The sequence below is a fragment of the Lampetra planeri genome, chromosome 14 (assembly GCF_965212315.1).
Source record: "Lampetra planeri chromosome 14, kcLamPlan1.2.h2, whole genome shotgun sequence".
NCBI classification, from domain to species: Eukaryota; Metazoa; Chordata; class Hyperoartia; order Petromyzontiformes; family Petromyzontidae; genus Lampetra; species Lampetra planeri.
The window spans coordinates 12,179,343-12,195,241 of NC_136120.1; the positions used below are offsets into that span (position 1 = coordinate 12,179,343).

Here is a 15,899-nt window from a genome sequence, read left to right on the forward strand (position 1 = left end):
GTGATTGCTTGCCTCTTTTGACTCTGAAAAATACTTCAAGGCAAACACGCAGGCGATTATTACATTCATAATACAGTTCTTTTTGGGTTAGATCGTATAAATACAGGGTTCACTCTCGTTCATTCTTTCGGTAAAGTCACGTAGGTGAAAATAATAATAAAATAAAATAAGTTTAAACTATTATTGTTTTCACTTTTTTTTATTATTATTTTCACCTACGTGACTTTACCGAAAGAACCAAAGAGTATGGATCCTTGCAGTCACGAAAACTTCAAATCTAGAATAAATACAGGGTGTTTAAAAGAGATGGACCCGATTTGAAATGGCTATATCTCTGCAACCACGAACCGCCCATGAATGAAACGCTTACCACTTGAAAGGGCAGGGCATAGAGTTTCAAATGATTACCGCTTGATGCCTCTCCCAGCGTACAAACAGCCCCTATAGCCTCAGTCATTCGCAAGACACACTGCCTCAAGGTTGGATAGGTCGCACAGGACCCCACGACTTGACGCTGCACTCTTGGCCCCCAAGATCCCCAGACATCACACCCTGCGAATTTTTCTTGTGGGGATACGTCAAACACCGTGTTTTTGTGCCACCATTAGCGACTGATCTGGATGACCTCAAAAACAGCATCACGGCAGCGGTGACTTCAGTGGAAGAAGACACTTTGAGAGGCGTTTGGGACGAATTCAACTATCGTCTCGATGTTGTCAATACAGCAGCACATATGGCATTTATAAAATGGTTAGTAAAACTTGATAATTAATTAAACCGTTTGTAACTTTTTGTGTAATTGTAACATGTTGCCATCGTGAAATATACTGCTTGGAAATTTAGCCCATTATTTTGAAACACCCTGATACAGTATATAAATGTGTCGTTAAACCCGTCACCAACTGACACGGCCAATTAGTAAGGTTTGTCACGTAAACAGAACATGCCAATTCGTTACTCGTACAGCACACCGATGTGTTGGAGAGTAAAGCCACAACATTTACAATCTGAGTACGACGTTTCGCCATTAATTACAACTATCTTCATCAGGTGACAGTCAGATTTGCTTCGTTCCTTTAAGAGATAGATGTGATGACGTCACTTGGGAGCCCTTGTGCGAAGGGGGGGGGTCAATGAATGCATATAAATTACAATGGATATCCATTGCCGAGGGGGTTATTCATATGGAAGTCAACGTACATTATGCATGTACATCATGCATGTACATCATGCATGTCCATTATGCTTGCACCTCCTGTCCTTTGCGTGCAATAAAATAGCAGTACTTGTTATTGCCTGCGTACACGTAATCCCTATTGATGTATGGTGACCTGTATAGGCATGCATTTGAATACCGTACGTTCAGTTTAACATGTTGGCTTTTGCTACCAATATTATCCATAATAAATGTTCTTGTTGGGTTACATCGCATGAATATAAATGTGGCGTTAAACCCGGACACCACTGGACACAGCCAATTAGTAAGGGTTGTCAAGTAAACAGAACGTGCAAATTAGTTACTACTTCAGGGAGAATTATTCACAATTCTGGCTAATCACCCAATGAAGCTGGTTCTAATCACCAGCAAAACGTCACAATACTCGAATTGTAAATGCCATTGTGGGTTTACTCTCCAACACACCAGTGTGCTGAAGTAGAAACTAATCGGCACGTTTTTTTTACGTGACAAACCTTACTAATCGGCTGTGTCGGGTGGGGGTGGGTTTAACGACACAACGGGCACCACGGTGGCTAGGAGATGTTAACTACCTCGCCTGGTATACGGGATGTCGTGGGCGCGATCGCAACTCTGATGCCTGCTGCTGTATATTTGGAGTTTGCGTGTCTCTCTCTCATCATCATCACGGTGGCTAGGAGATGTTGACTACTTCGCTAGGTATACAGGAGGCCATGAGTTCGATGCCGACACTGACGCCTGTTGTCTTTGGAGTTTGCGTGTGTGTGTGTCTCTCTCTCACCGTGGTCGTGTGGATTTTTTTTCCGGGTACTCCGCTTTTTACCTCCACATTTAGAATCGAAATCACGCGTTTAGATTATTTGGTTGCGATAAATGTCCACATGATTGACAAGCCACTTCGTTGAGCGACCATTTGTTGATAACCAGGTCGCTATTAAAATAATTGGTAAGTTAAATTCACTTACCAGCAGCTTTGTTGAATTTTCACTTTTGCAGTTTCATAATGTATGGATACATTAAATATGTCGATTTGGGCCTTTTTAATGTATGTCCAGCAAAAAGAAGACATCACCCATGCCCAGCAGGAAATCTATAAAGCCTTCTACTCTGCTCATAATAAAGCAACATATTAAAATATCAGATTTCTACATTTTACTTTGTTTAATTTCCCAACTTCAGGCTGTTTATTTGAATGATCCAGGTTCAGATTATAACAGTTTCCATATCCTATCAGAGGCTGCATTTAGGGAACCACTGCGGAATATAACTTAAATGCTTTTTGAAGTATGAACGTTGAAACAAATTCGTGGCTATGAAAATTACCAATTATAAACCTTTTAGAATGAAAATGTTCAAACCAAAAAAATTATTAGTAATACAATTTTTACTTAAATTAACCCCCCCCCCAACTCCCCCTCTACCCCCGAACTCCCCCTTATTTTTTGATTTAAAGCTTTCGTGACTGCAGGGATTAAAATAATATAAATAAATATTATTGTTATAAAAATATATATTATTAATACATATTATTGTTTTATATTTATATTATTTTATTATTTCCCTTCTACGTGACTTTACCGAAAGAACCAATTATATGTATCCCCCCTTATTATTAAGAATCGATTACTTGGTCTGCCCCCATCCTTACCCCCCCTCCACGCCCACCTCCATTGGTCGCACCCGCCCCTTGTCCCCAGCAACATGGCGGTCTAGCGCAGCAGCGGTGCGGACCAGAGCCTCGCTAGCGACGCTGTTCGGCGCCGTTGACTGCCGCCCATAACCCGCCGTGGTCGGCGCGGGGTTTTTGTTGTTGCTTTTGACTACAAAGTCATCGTCGAGAGCGGCCCGCGAAGCGAGGGAGGAAGGGGGGGGTTGTGTGTGTGGTTGTTGAAGGAGGGCGGCTGCAATGCACGAAGGCAGGCAGACCAAGAATATGTTTCTCACCAGGGCACTGGACAAGATCCTGGCCGACAAGGACGTGAAGAAGGCGCACCACTCGCAGCTGAGGAAAGCCTGCGAGGTCGCGCTCGGTACGCGATTTGTTTTGCTTGTTTTGTCATTCCGCGACGCGGGTGAGGGTTGGGTGGGTGGGGGGGTGTTTAGGCCTCGCAACGGCACTCGGATAGTTGGCTCTGCCGGCCTCCACCTCGCTTCATCCGGCCCGGTCAACTAGCCGAGGGGCCGGCGGTCGCCGCCGGTGGAGGTAGGCCTGAGCTAAAGTGCGTTTGACAGCCTTTGGTTTTGATTACCGTCGCTGCAAAATAGGTTTAGTGCAATGTAGAGATTGCTTTGGTCGTGTTCGTTGATTTAGAAATGCAGATTAAGGAATACGTAGTCATCGCCGCCCGTAACCGCAAGTGCGGATTATCGTTGCTTCCGGGTCGTGGCCGTCCATTGGCTTCTACAGTAACGTCAGCGCTGTCGTATTTTCGCCAATTAAAATTACAAAACTATCGATACTTTGCACGCAAACAAAAAAACGTGTTGTACATGCGGCTGACGATAAGGCACGCGTTTGGGAGTAATCGTTGCTGCAATTGGGCTCGACGGTTTTGATGCCGTTCACGAATTCCCAACGTCACCATTTCAGGTCACCTTTCAGCCGACACGTCTACGGGTTTTCAGCACTGGGGCTTTAGGATTGACTTTTTGTTACCCGAATAAATGTTTTTGCTCGAGCGAAAGAGGCGTTTTACAATATCGTTGTAACGTTGAAAACACTTGCGACATACACGCGGGCCCCATTCCAAGTTAATGTCAATTTCAGGACACGATATCTATTCAGGACGCAGTGATTGACACACTTTTGTTATTCGGCTTAGTGGAGTACATTTTGTTCTACTCATTTGAAACCAAGTCATGGTCTTGCAAGTGAATGCTAATTCTTAATTACCAAAACACGCAGGTGGAGCGGAGATGCAGTTGTTAGCACGCTGCACTGAACCTGTTAATCCGAGTTAGAGTCCATGCCTTGGCTAACGTCGGCGGCGATTAATAATCTCGGTTGGCCCTTGCACTCACCATCGTGGTATGGTAATACATAACCCCATGGCCAACATGGCATGTAGGGAAGGCCTTAACATTCAGGAGTAGATATGACAAAGGGCTGTCTAATCATGAATACTTTTTCCTTTGTACGACAGTGTTTAAGTCCTCTTTACCGGGCCATCATGATGTTCTCATTGTTTGCCAACTGTGAAATCGTGGCGTTGAAGTCCTTGTTTCCTGGTCCCTGGGTACAGTGTGGATTAAAGGCGGTCACAATGAGGTGTCTTTGAATGTCCCCTGCTGGCATTGCCGCTCGTTTGTGGTCACTGATTATAATGAACCCCTTGTGTAGTGCAGGTAGCCCAGTGTGTGTTTTTACAGCAATTGATAGAGTAACTGATTAATTTTATGCGGGGTTAAAAAAAAAATCTTATTTAGTTTTAACGGGTGGCATTCTTTTTTTCTATTTTACATCACGAACATTGGGAACGTAAATCAGCAAATGTGTATGCTGTTTTGTACTGTAGGCATGCAGAAACGTCTGCAAAGTTGTCTTAAGTGTCGATGCGTTTAAGTTGTCCACATTAAGTTTACAGATCATTCAGGAGCTGTCATTGTGACATATGTACAGTAATGTACAACCTTTTTTTTTGGTCAAATCTCCTGGATGAGGGCCACCTTGCCTTGCAGGTCATGGGAGTTCTTTGACCATACTTTACCATGTTTGTCAGTGCAGGTTGGTGAATGCGGGGAGCATAAACGTGGAGGCGTAGAAGTACCGTGCAACACATCAATTTTTTTTTCTGAACTGCCCTCTGCATTAGCCCAGCAAGCTCTATACTAACCTATCAAGTGCGGGTGATTAACCTATTGAAGAACTATGCAGACTCCAGCCTGATTACCTTTCGAGATCAGGCGCATTCTAAGGTCATAGCCGAGCTTTAAATGTGGAATACAGTAAATATTTGGAGTGGTGTGCGCCGCGCACTGCTGTAAATCTATAATGCAGTGCTTGATGGTGCCTTAAATAACCAAAGGTTTCAATTTTTCGCGTGTGTCGGGAATGCCTTTGTAACTGACACGTCCCATCCGCATAGAGAACGTGCCACCTCTTAGCAACCAACTACTTGATGCATATTTAATTTAGTCCGTGGCCTGTTGTCATTCCCACTGCACTGTAGACCAACGCACGCGTTTCGTGCCCACTGCGAGCTAGAACGTTAGTTTCTGCAAGGCTTTTTTTGTTGCCAAGCTTGGGAGCCAGATAGTGGACACCAAACCGGACCCTTCAGTAATTTATTGGAACGCATTAAAGATTGAGGGGCACTTTAATAATGAAACGCTTGTTTACCAGGCTTGGAAATGACCCCTCACAGCCCGAGTTGCAGTGTAGTACAGCGTTGAATGGTTTTCTCGCTCTCCATAATACAGTGCTATGTTTGTTTTATAGGGATATTGTAAACAAGATATCTCATCATTCATAGGCTCTTGCGACTGATGTGGAGCTACTGCTGCAGTTAAAGAAGCAATTTGCCTGTTAGGTTGGGTGTTTTTATTTGGCTCCCGATGAAAAGTTTCTAATTGTGAGCAAGTCTGGCTTCATGTTTTCATCATATGGTGAGATTGAACGGGCAAATAATGAATCGCGACTGCATTTTGAACAGATCAAATGCTTCCTGTTCATTATGGGCATCTAATTGAGTGACGTTAAAAGATTCTTGGGACAATTGAGGTTTACTTTGAAGAGTGATGGTTCCTGCTTGGGCAGTTTGCTCAGAGCTGCTCCAACTCTCCCTTGCCTAGAAAATTTGTCCTCTTTGCAGTGTTGTTTGCTCATTGTTGAGCCCTGGCCAATTAAATGCAATGTCAAAACAAGTGAGAGGAGTCTGAGAAAATCGGTTTGAAGTGCGTAATAAGTTGTTCAAGAATTCTAATGTTCGCAAATGGCTGTTGTAATGCCACCCTTAATGTACACGCTTTGTTTGCTCTTAATGCCTTTTAGCATTCTGCACGCTATGCCAAATGGAAGATTGCGCCACCAGCTATCGGATTCCAGTGCCAACTTGTACCCAACACATTGTATAGTTGTGATTCCAAAGTTACATATGCTTCATCCCTACATGTTTCTTTGTGCCCTTTTACACATTAGATTTATATACATTAATTGAATTACTTCCTTTCTGTAGTATGATTGATATATGTGAGTCCCCTAACGTTTGCTTTATTTATCTGGGGCCAATTCCTAATTAGTGGCTGATGATGGCAGCAGCATGTCTCAAGCAATGCTATACTGTCGTATAATTTTAACATTTACAAGCAGGCTTGTAGGTTTATTCATACATAGTCGTGCGGTAGTGCTAATGTTATCGGCTGGTGTCATATTTGCAAATTTCACGTGAATGTAACTCCCATTTATAAACCATTCGTTGTACACTGAAATGATGGGCTGTGATAAACAAGTCCATCCAGTTCTGCTCTACGGTGCTGTGGGCAGGAATGATGGCTTTATTTAGACGTTTCACGAAAGGAGAATTGCAGTTTTGATCCACATGTACAGCCCTTTTTGTCAATCTACTGCTGGAAGAGGGCCACTCCAGACCATGCACGTCTATGGGGTTGTTTGACCATACTTCACCACTCCGGTTAGTGTGGGTTTGTCAAAAGCAGGGTGCATAAATGTGAAAGCATAGAAGTATAAAATACAAAAGTGGATTTCTCGGCACTACCTTCTATTGCACACAACGTTGCCCCAAAGCTTATAACATATTTTATGCTTGTATTTTTGCCCATCCCCAAGCACTATCTAGGCTCAATCCTACTTAGCTTCCGGGATCTGATGATACAGGAGGCACATTCTGGGTGGTTTAGTCATAGGTTATAGGCTGTAATACTGTGCTAAATATACAGAATCTAGCACATAGTTGATGTATTTGACAATGAAAGGCTTCACTTTATGGTGCAGTGTGTTATGTTATTTTATTGCATTTTATGGTCATGGGTGATGGAGTTACTCCAAGCCAAGTAAATAAATGGAATATGGTCTTTCTCCATTCATTAAAGCCAAGCCTGTGGAATCGGCATGGAATTCATAATGGTTATTACACGTTTAATTATTTACATGGAATTACACGCGTTCACCAACACGGACAGCAAATTGCTTAAGCATCCCAGAAACGCACGTGACATTTTTTTTGAAAAAAAAATAATCTCACCATTGACGTGGCTGTCATAAGCAGTAGCACCACAATGTAGGGCCTACTCTACGTGCAGACAGCGAAACACAAACGGCAGTCTCTGGCACAATAGTGATTGCACCTCTCTCCCCTTTGTTCGTCCACGTGCTTCCCAAAAGGTGTCGGCGAGAGAGCAGCCCCAGCTTTGGGAAGAAAAAAAACGCATCAAAGTGTATCATCCCAGTATGCTGCAGTCGTGCGGACAGTCTATGCAGAGGCTTGCTTCCCCCGTAATTGTTATTCATATCACATAGCACCTGCCATAGCCCCAGCCTCTGTGCTGTCCCACTTTAAAAGCCGGATGACATGCTTCTGTAGTTCCACGGTTATGGCGCAAGCAGGCCTTTCATTGCCCACTTTACGATTGCGGGATTTAAACCTGAGCCCCGTGCCATTTTGCAAAGTGAGCCAGCGAGGCTTTTTTTCCCCATTGTCGCCACGTCAACTGTGACCAATAAATCTCATGTAAATCGTGCGGGGGGGGGAGTCACCGATTAAATTTACGCCGTTTTGCGACTGTCACAATGGGGCCCTATGCTGGCAAAACATAGACCCGCAAGGGCAGGCACGTTTTAGCTAATTATGGTAGATTCCACGTTCGTACTGAGACTAACGTTTACATTGTATGATACACGTATTTTCACTTCACTCCCTTTTCAGGTAGAAAGCCTCATGTTGTGGTAGAAACATTCACATGACTGTATTTTCCTTATTTTAACTGGCCTCTCTTTTTGTGTCATCACTGCAAACCTTTTTCATTGCAGTTTGTGGATTTATTTCTTCATTTAAGCACGTGCACTAATACATTCTATCTTTTTTGAAGATGACCTAAAATTCCAAGAATGTGAACCAATATATCTGTAGGTAGCACACGTTGTATTATGTATGTAGTTTTCAATGAAACGAATAATAGTTATTTGACTATATTTGTCATATGGATTTTTTTTCTTTGGCCTAGCTAGTTAATCTGTTTTCTTTCTATCCTTTGTGGTAATTTTGAATATGCTTTTAACTGTAGGTTGCCATTGCAAGCGTGAGGATTTGGCGGATACTCTCTGCTGGGATGAAAGGCAGACAAACGGCAGAACTGTAACGATTACAATCTGTACAAGTTCCTAAGCAGGCTGTGTCATTTACAATGGAATGTAAATCTGATTACCCCCCCCCACACACACAAACTTGTTAACTAAATTTCACCTTAGGAGCAGATATCCTGAATTTATTTTAATATTTTGTCATGCCAATTGTACCTTGCCTAGATTGGTATCTACACATGGCCATCATTCATGCATTTGGTGCCCTGTTGACCCGTCTCTTGTGTACGTCTGTTCATGGGTTAAGCACTTTGCTCCTGGGTGCGAATTGCATTGACAGGTCAAATTGGCCACAAGGGGATGTCTGTTCCCTTAGGCCATTTGATTAGTTGACAGCCGCACAAATTGATGATTTAACCAAAACGACGGTAGGTAGTGTACAATGCCACCGTATTGTGTGAATGCAAATTTTGTGGGGATGAAACCACCATCGTGACTTAGTGAGCGAAAAGCCGTGTCTTTCTGGAATGAGTGCTGTGGTGTAATAAATGGCACCCAAGTAAATGTTGATATGTTGAAGTCATGATGACTTTCGCCCCTACTCGCTTGCTGTGTGTTATCATTTAATTTGTGCTTTTTTTTTGCCATACCCACTTGCAAAGTTTTGTCTCGTGGCAATTTTGCTTTAAAGGGACCTCCCTTCGATTTCAGAGCAGCTTTTGTTCCTTGTGGTTTCTTGAGCAGGGGATAATAATGCTTACGGTCATGAAAAATAATTTGGAATCTACTTCTTTCCAAGTTAAGGTTGTTATAATTGAAGTAATCTGTTTTCAAAGTCCAAGTTGGCATGTTGACATTGCAAATCGCGTTACCAATGACTACGTCGATACTCGGTGCCACATTCGATGCCTCAGTCCTTGTTGATCCATCCTCTCTTGCACGTTCGCGAACCTCATCTTCGCAGGTAGCCGTTTTTGTTTTCACGACCACAGTTTTGTTAATCTTCCATTCCATTTCAGAATGAGCACTCGCACAGTTAATTGGGTACCCGCCTGATTGGATGCATTGTTAACGACAACTCTCTCGCGCGCGAGCGTTTACTTGCACATTGTCTTAATTGTGTTACGTTGCCCGTCAGTCAAGTGTGCGCTATTCTGTTTTGACAGATGAAATAAAAGCCGAAGCGGAGGTGCAGAGGTAAGGCTTGATGCCAATCGTTATACTTTGCACGCACTTACGATTATCCAAAGTGAATTATTGAATAAGAAGTCTCCTTTATAATGTTTTTTTTCTTCTGTAATCGTGCATGCATTAAGCTCACCGCGTTATTCCGAATGAGGCGTATGCCACACTATTAGAGGTGCCATTACGAGCCTGTTTGTTTGATATTCTTCAAGCACAGCCACCTTGGAACAAATTGTTTCGCAACAACCGATTGGTCTACGCATCTAGAGTTCCTAAATAGCAACAGGTTATAAATTGCCCTTTACAGGGACTATACTGTAGTCCATTAAAAACGAATAATAGCACCTCGGGTTTCAAAAGTTATACAATACAAAACTTAAGGTAATGTTTAACAACATAACAGCCATTTCATACTGAATGCCAATTGGTCAGTGTTTGTGTGGACTCTACAATACTGATGTGTATTATGTTGAGGAGGTCCTTATGTTTGAGCACTGCCATTTTTTTTACTTAGCACTTGTGTTAGTGCCCCGGTGATTGAATTTATTGACAAATGTGTTTCAAGACAGGGCTTTGAGTGGCTTGAACTGAATGAGAAAATCTCATCGCACCATGTTGCTATAAACAAGTCCGGAGCTGTCGTTTCATAAGAGAAAAAGATAACCCTTGGATACTTTTGAAAATTGGAATTCTCTGCTTCCTATTTCATAAAAAAAAGTATTCCGTTTATAGCATCTACACTGGGAGAAAATGGAAAATTGGTGTGCTGTATTTGGCACGGACCATGCCATTTTGTTGGCTTGTTTGTCTGCTATAACCACAGTCAATGTTTTTGTCCCTTAAAGCATCTTTACGCGCAAGTTATTTTTTCATTCATGGTTTAACCTATACTCACCAACCAGAGTTGTAGACTTTACAACTTTCAACGGAGGAATAAGAATAGTCCTTGAAAATATATAACGTACACTTGAATGTGGTTCCTGCTCGCTTCCTTGTGCTCTGTTATGGTTTTGTAATGATTATTATTGAACACATTGCTAAGCCTGTGATTTCAATGTCACAAGGGTGCCCTGTTTGGTGTAAATCTATGCATCGTTTTATCTGACGGCAGTGAAGCCTTGGTCATAGATGCACATCTTCTTGGTTCTTTCGGTAAAGTCACGTAGAAGGGAAGTAATAAAATAATAAAAACATAATAAGTAATAAAATAATTAAAATGAAACATAATATGTTTTATTTTTATTATTTTATTACTTCCCTTCTACGTGACTTTACCGAAAGAACCAAGAAGATGAATCCCTGCAGTCACGAAAGCTTTAAATCGAAACATAGATGCACAGTTTAGATTACAATTTCAAGGACTACTGGCTCGGTCTCCGACATACGACAGGATTGAGAATTGGAACTAGGTTTTTAAATGGCCATACTTGAGGCTGGTCCACAACATGAGTCTCCAGCCACCCCATGAATACCCACGATAGCCAGCGAATAGCTTAAATGAAAGTTTTCCCGCATTGCTCTGTTGCGGCCAATTATATCTGCATACAAAAAGGAAGCGGTGACCGTACAAATGATAGGTCACTTGGGGGCACAATTGTGCTCATTACATTAAAACCTCTGAGAGTAATTGTGGCATTGTACTTAATGGTTTTATGCGTTGAGATTACAACAGTGACCATAAACTGGCGAGCATGTGAATGCAGTCGCAGTATGTTGTGTTTAAAACAAACACTCCTCCCCCCTATTTTTTTCCCCAATTGATCCTTCGATGTCATGCCATGAGAAGAACTATCCATGTGGATCTCGCAGAGTCCGTGCACACCTTTCCATTAGAGAATGGCTTGCAGAGGTGGATATTGCAGAGACCTTTTCAAGTGACCTCTGTACAATGCAATAGGCAGCACTTTCCCACCTCTTGCCAATGAGTAATATTCATCACATGAGTCAAACAAAATTTTGTTTATTCTCTGAGCTGCAATTTTTGTGTGCAGTCTCTGATGCCCAGACTGAGACCCATCAACTAACTACACCTGAGAACTCAGGTGGCTGAACCTGGATTGGAACCTAAGAATGTCACTGGTGTCGGCTCCGATACCCTGACCACTGAATCCACCTGGCCACCTCACCGGTATGCTGTGTTGATGTAGCGCTCGTTGCTATTGCAGTCCTCCGGCGGTGGTGGACGGCAAGGTTGGCTCATCGGCACTGCCCCCCATCCGCTCCAAGTCCAACTTCATCGAAGCGGACAAGTACTTCCTGCCATTTGAGTTGGCCTGCCAGTCAAAATGTTCCCGTATCGTGAGCACCTCCCTCGACTGCCTCCAGGTAATAATAACGAGAACGATTTGTATCGCGCCGTAACATGGCAAGCCGTTACAAGGGTATTAAAACCCCGTCCAAACTTGATGTTTTAATTATTATTGATATTATTATTGAACCAGTGGCATCTGGAAGAGCCTCGCCAAGCCTCTGGACCCTTTTTAGCAGGGTTGGTGTTTTGTATGTCAATCCACTGCTTTCCACATTGTGCGTGTTTTGGGGGGTTATTGCACCCGATGTCATTAACGGGTGATCAGGGTGGATTTGTGAAGGTGGGGGGAGCATATGCTTCGTCCAACAATGGATTTTTCTTAACTTGGTTGTGCTACCCACAACGTAACCCAATAACATTTCACACCTTTAAAGAATGTTTCGGCTCAAATTCATTTCACGTTTCCAGCAATTGTAAACGGATGCTTTCACGGCCAATATGATTCGTAATTGGTTTATTTTGGTTTAGGTCCTGTAAATAAAATTTGTGTCGTAAACCAACTTGAGACCTGAGCTGTTAACAAATCTGATGATGCTGGATCTAATCTCCAGCGAAAATATCGTTCCCATTTAATGTTGTGAGATTACTCTGCCACACACAGGTGTGCTGAAACAGTAAATACATTTGGCACGTTTAATTCACGTGCCTCTTTTATTCATTGACTGCGTTGGGTGGAGGCGGGTTTACGACCTCAACAAAAATAAACCAATTATAAATAGTTTCCAACAAGTGTTCATATGTTTTCGCCGTATTATTGGAGGTGGTGAAATGGCCGGTTTGAATGCTGGTTATTAGTGCCGATGTATTAACTAAAACATTGCACCGTATGCTTTGCAGTGGACGCTAATAACACGTGATGTCATCTGTTACAGTAGGCTATTGTTTGCTGGCGTCACGGTCAAAATGTTCTAAATTTGAAAATGTACCCTGGCAAATTTAATCGGTGGGAATGCGCGTATAAATAATTTCCCTCCACTGCAACAAATTGGGCAGAACCCTCCTGAAATAAACTCATGAGACTCGGTGAGGTTTTCCTGGGCAAAGCAAGCATAATAATAATAATTTAGTCTGGTCAATATTGTCAGTTTATTTTTTTTTTTATTGCTGAGCAAATGCATCATTTAAATGGAGAAAATATATGTACATAAGTCAGTCACAATTCAGGCCCAGAGACGTTAAGCCAATACTGATGGTAAGTAAATTGAATGATTGACGGATATCTGTGCCAATGACATTAAATCAGATGGCTATACCTGACAGTTTCCCGAGAAGAGGCTCATGTTGATCAATTTTGTTGCCTGTTGCAATGTTTAAGTTTTTTTTTTACCCATAGCTTGTAGAAAAATATTCTTCCAGATCAAAATTCTGCGGGTAAAGGTTGCTCATCTCCTATTGATGGCGTGTAGTGGCATCATCCAGAATCTTGTTGGTGTGTTTTGGTTACATAGATTAGATTATACACAGAGATGGGGGAAATATTGAAAAACGTATGGTTTTATTAGTGGCACTGATGTCCCGATTTGCTGTTCTATGTAAGTGTTATTTCACTCTGTTGTCACTTCCAAATAGAAATCTCAGTGCATTGAACTATCGGGATGTCAGTGTTATCTATGATGAAACACATAGCCATGTGTACAGTAGGTGCGCTGAGATTAAAGTAGGAGAAACTAGCGCAGCAGTGCCAATCTTAGAACAAAAGAGCAGGCACGCATAAACACATTTGTATGTCATGGAAAATTCTAGATTCATGATTTTCCCACTTCAGTCACAAGTATTAGGTTGTTTTTAATGTCAAATGCTTGTGTTGATAAATCAGCTGCTTTCAGGCTATGGTTTTATTTTATTCTGAATTGAATAAAGTAAATAACCGCAAGAGCATTTTATGTATATCTGTGCTCCTTATCAGAATCTGCAGCGTGCATTGTTTTTGAAATAGCCTACAACTGTCGCTGGCAATACCCCTTGTTCTCATCCTGGCTTAAAAAATACGGTTCCGTGAGCCCGATTGTGACGGCGTTGTTGTGCGCCGCAGCTGGAGATGTATTTCCATAAATAGGGCGCAACCAACAAAGGAGTGGTGCGATTCCCCGCCCAGATTTGTTTGCTGAAATGTTTGTCCGGCCCTCAACGTTTTCCACGTGTGTCTGCGCAGAAACTGATAGCGTACGGGCATCTGACTGGGAACGCGCCCGACAGCACCACCCCAGGGAAGAGGCTTATCGACCGTATCATAGAAACCATCTGCGGGTGCTTTCAGGGTCCCCAAACGGATGAGGGAGTGCAGCTACAGATCATAAAGGTGCCACGCCACGTGTGTGTGTGTGTATGAGCCTGCTTCCCCGTTACTGCTTAGGTGAATTGTGGTGTTATTCAACTGGTGTTAGGCTCGCTTGCTCACGGACCTTGCTTTCTCTTGATACAGACCAGCCTACACGCTCTAAAACATTGCATCATCGCTTGGGAATCTTGAGTCATCTTTGCTTGTCCAGTCGAGGGTTTGTTTCTCTGTTTAATTTATTTGTATTGCCCGGCAACAAAGAATTGCCTGCATTTGTAAAGTAATGAATATTTGTAACAAGCTGCATCTTAATAAGATTAACATTCTTTTGGCAGTCCAATGTCAATAAGGGTCATGCTTGTTTAAAAAATGTGTGAAACCCTCTGTTTACTCTAATTAGGGAAAATTATTCTTGCACGTATACACTGAACCAATTTTTTTATGTTACTTGCGCATTTTAATCGTGTTGTTTCTTGTATATCACGCTATGCCTGACTTATCATTTGAGTTTTCGTTTTCAATGCTCAACAACTGAGACGAGCGGCACGCGTTGTGCACAAACGTGAGCCTTCAAATCCCAGACACCTCCGATTAGTGCGCTTGGCTACATGCGGCACGGAAGAAGTTCAACGTACATGCACACGGATGTTAACGCGCCCCGCTCCCGCAGGCCCTTCTGACTGCGGTGACGTCTCAGAACATCGAGATCCACGAGGGAACGCTGCTACAGACGGTCCGGACCTGCTACAACATCTACCTGGCCAGCAAGAACATGATCAATCAGACGACGGCCAAGGCCACGCTCACGCAGATGCTCAATGTCATCTTCGCTCGCATGGAGAATCAGGCGGTATGAGCGAAAAAATGGCTGGACGCGATTGTTTTTTTAACGCTTTTTAACGGAGGTGGAAAGTGTTCATGATCATTCTTTCCGTTCGTCAGGTCGTTCATTGTGGGGCTTTAACTGTTACGCTGTAAAACGCGCCGTGAAGATGATTCAATTTGAATGAACCCCTTCGTATAAAGTTGTGTTGCGATGAAGGACTTACAATGTTGACAACCTGCCAGAATGTTCAAAAGGTTTGCCAAACACTTAAGAGCCGCAAACCAGAGCGTAAGCGCGGGACCATCGTACAGCACAGCAGTGGATTGCACTCTGCTGCCCACTATCTATCTCCGTAGCCTTTTAACCAGTCAGTTGTGCAGGGTGGTTGCCCATCCAAGCACGACCCATGATGGGGTGCATCCCCGGCAATTTTCTCGCAGGCCATCTCTCTCCTGTTACACCGGGCTGCCCCCCCGCCCGCCCATTGTGCGCGACCGCACCTCCGTTTGCGAGGGGTTAACGTGCAGTTGTTTTTTTCGGCATGCGTCCGCGTTCGGGCGTTCTCAGCTGCAGGAGGCGAAACAGATGGACAGGGACAAACACGCGAGGCACGCGCACCAGCCAGGGTCGCAGCCCGGCGGCGAGGGCCAGCAGGCGGACGCGGATGGCACGCCCGGCACGTCGCACTCCCCGTCGCCGGCCCTGCAGCACGGCCACGTGGTGAGGCCGGGCGGAGATACGTCGTGTGTTCTGGTGTTCGCGTTGTCTCGGCGTAGTCTCAAGTCTGATCACACGACACAGCCCGTGTGTGTGGAATTTGTCAGCCTTGTATGTATGTATGTTCAA

General features: G+C 43.3%; 1 protein-coding gene across 6 annotated transcripts in view; it reads left to right on the forward strand.

The window, feature by feature from the left end:
• The first annotated feature begins 2,868 nt into the window (after window positions 1-2,868).
• Window positions 2,869-15,899, forward strand: part of LOC144722381 (brefeldin A-inhibited guanine nucleotide-exchange protein 1-like) — a 59,749-nt gene continuing 46,718 nt past the window's right edge. For 4 of the 6 annotated variants that reach the window (XM_078600605.1, XM_078600601.1, XM_078600603.1 and 1 more), the window contains exons 1-6: window positions 2,869-3,228; window positions 9,620-9,650; window positions 11,804-11,963; window positions 14,102-14,248; window positions 14,898-15,077; window positions 15,621-15,773. In XM_078600605.1, coding sequence (XP_078456731.1) covers window positions 3,105-3,228; window positions 9,620-9,650; window positions 11,804-11,963; window positions 14,102-14,248; window positions 14,898-15,077; window positions 15,621-15,773 — 795 coding nt within the window. In that variant the 5' untranslated portion in view covers window positions 2,869-3,104. The remainder of the gene's footprint in view (window positions 3,229-9,619; window positions 9,651-11,803; window positions 11,964-14,101; window positions 14,249-14,897; window positions 15,078-15,620; window positions 15,774-15,899) is intronic. The other 2 variants (XM_078600602.1, XM_078600606.1) reach the window with 2 other exon arrangements.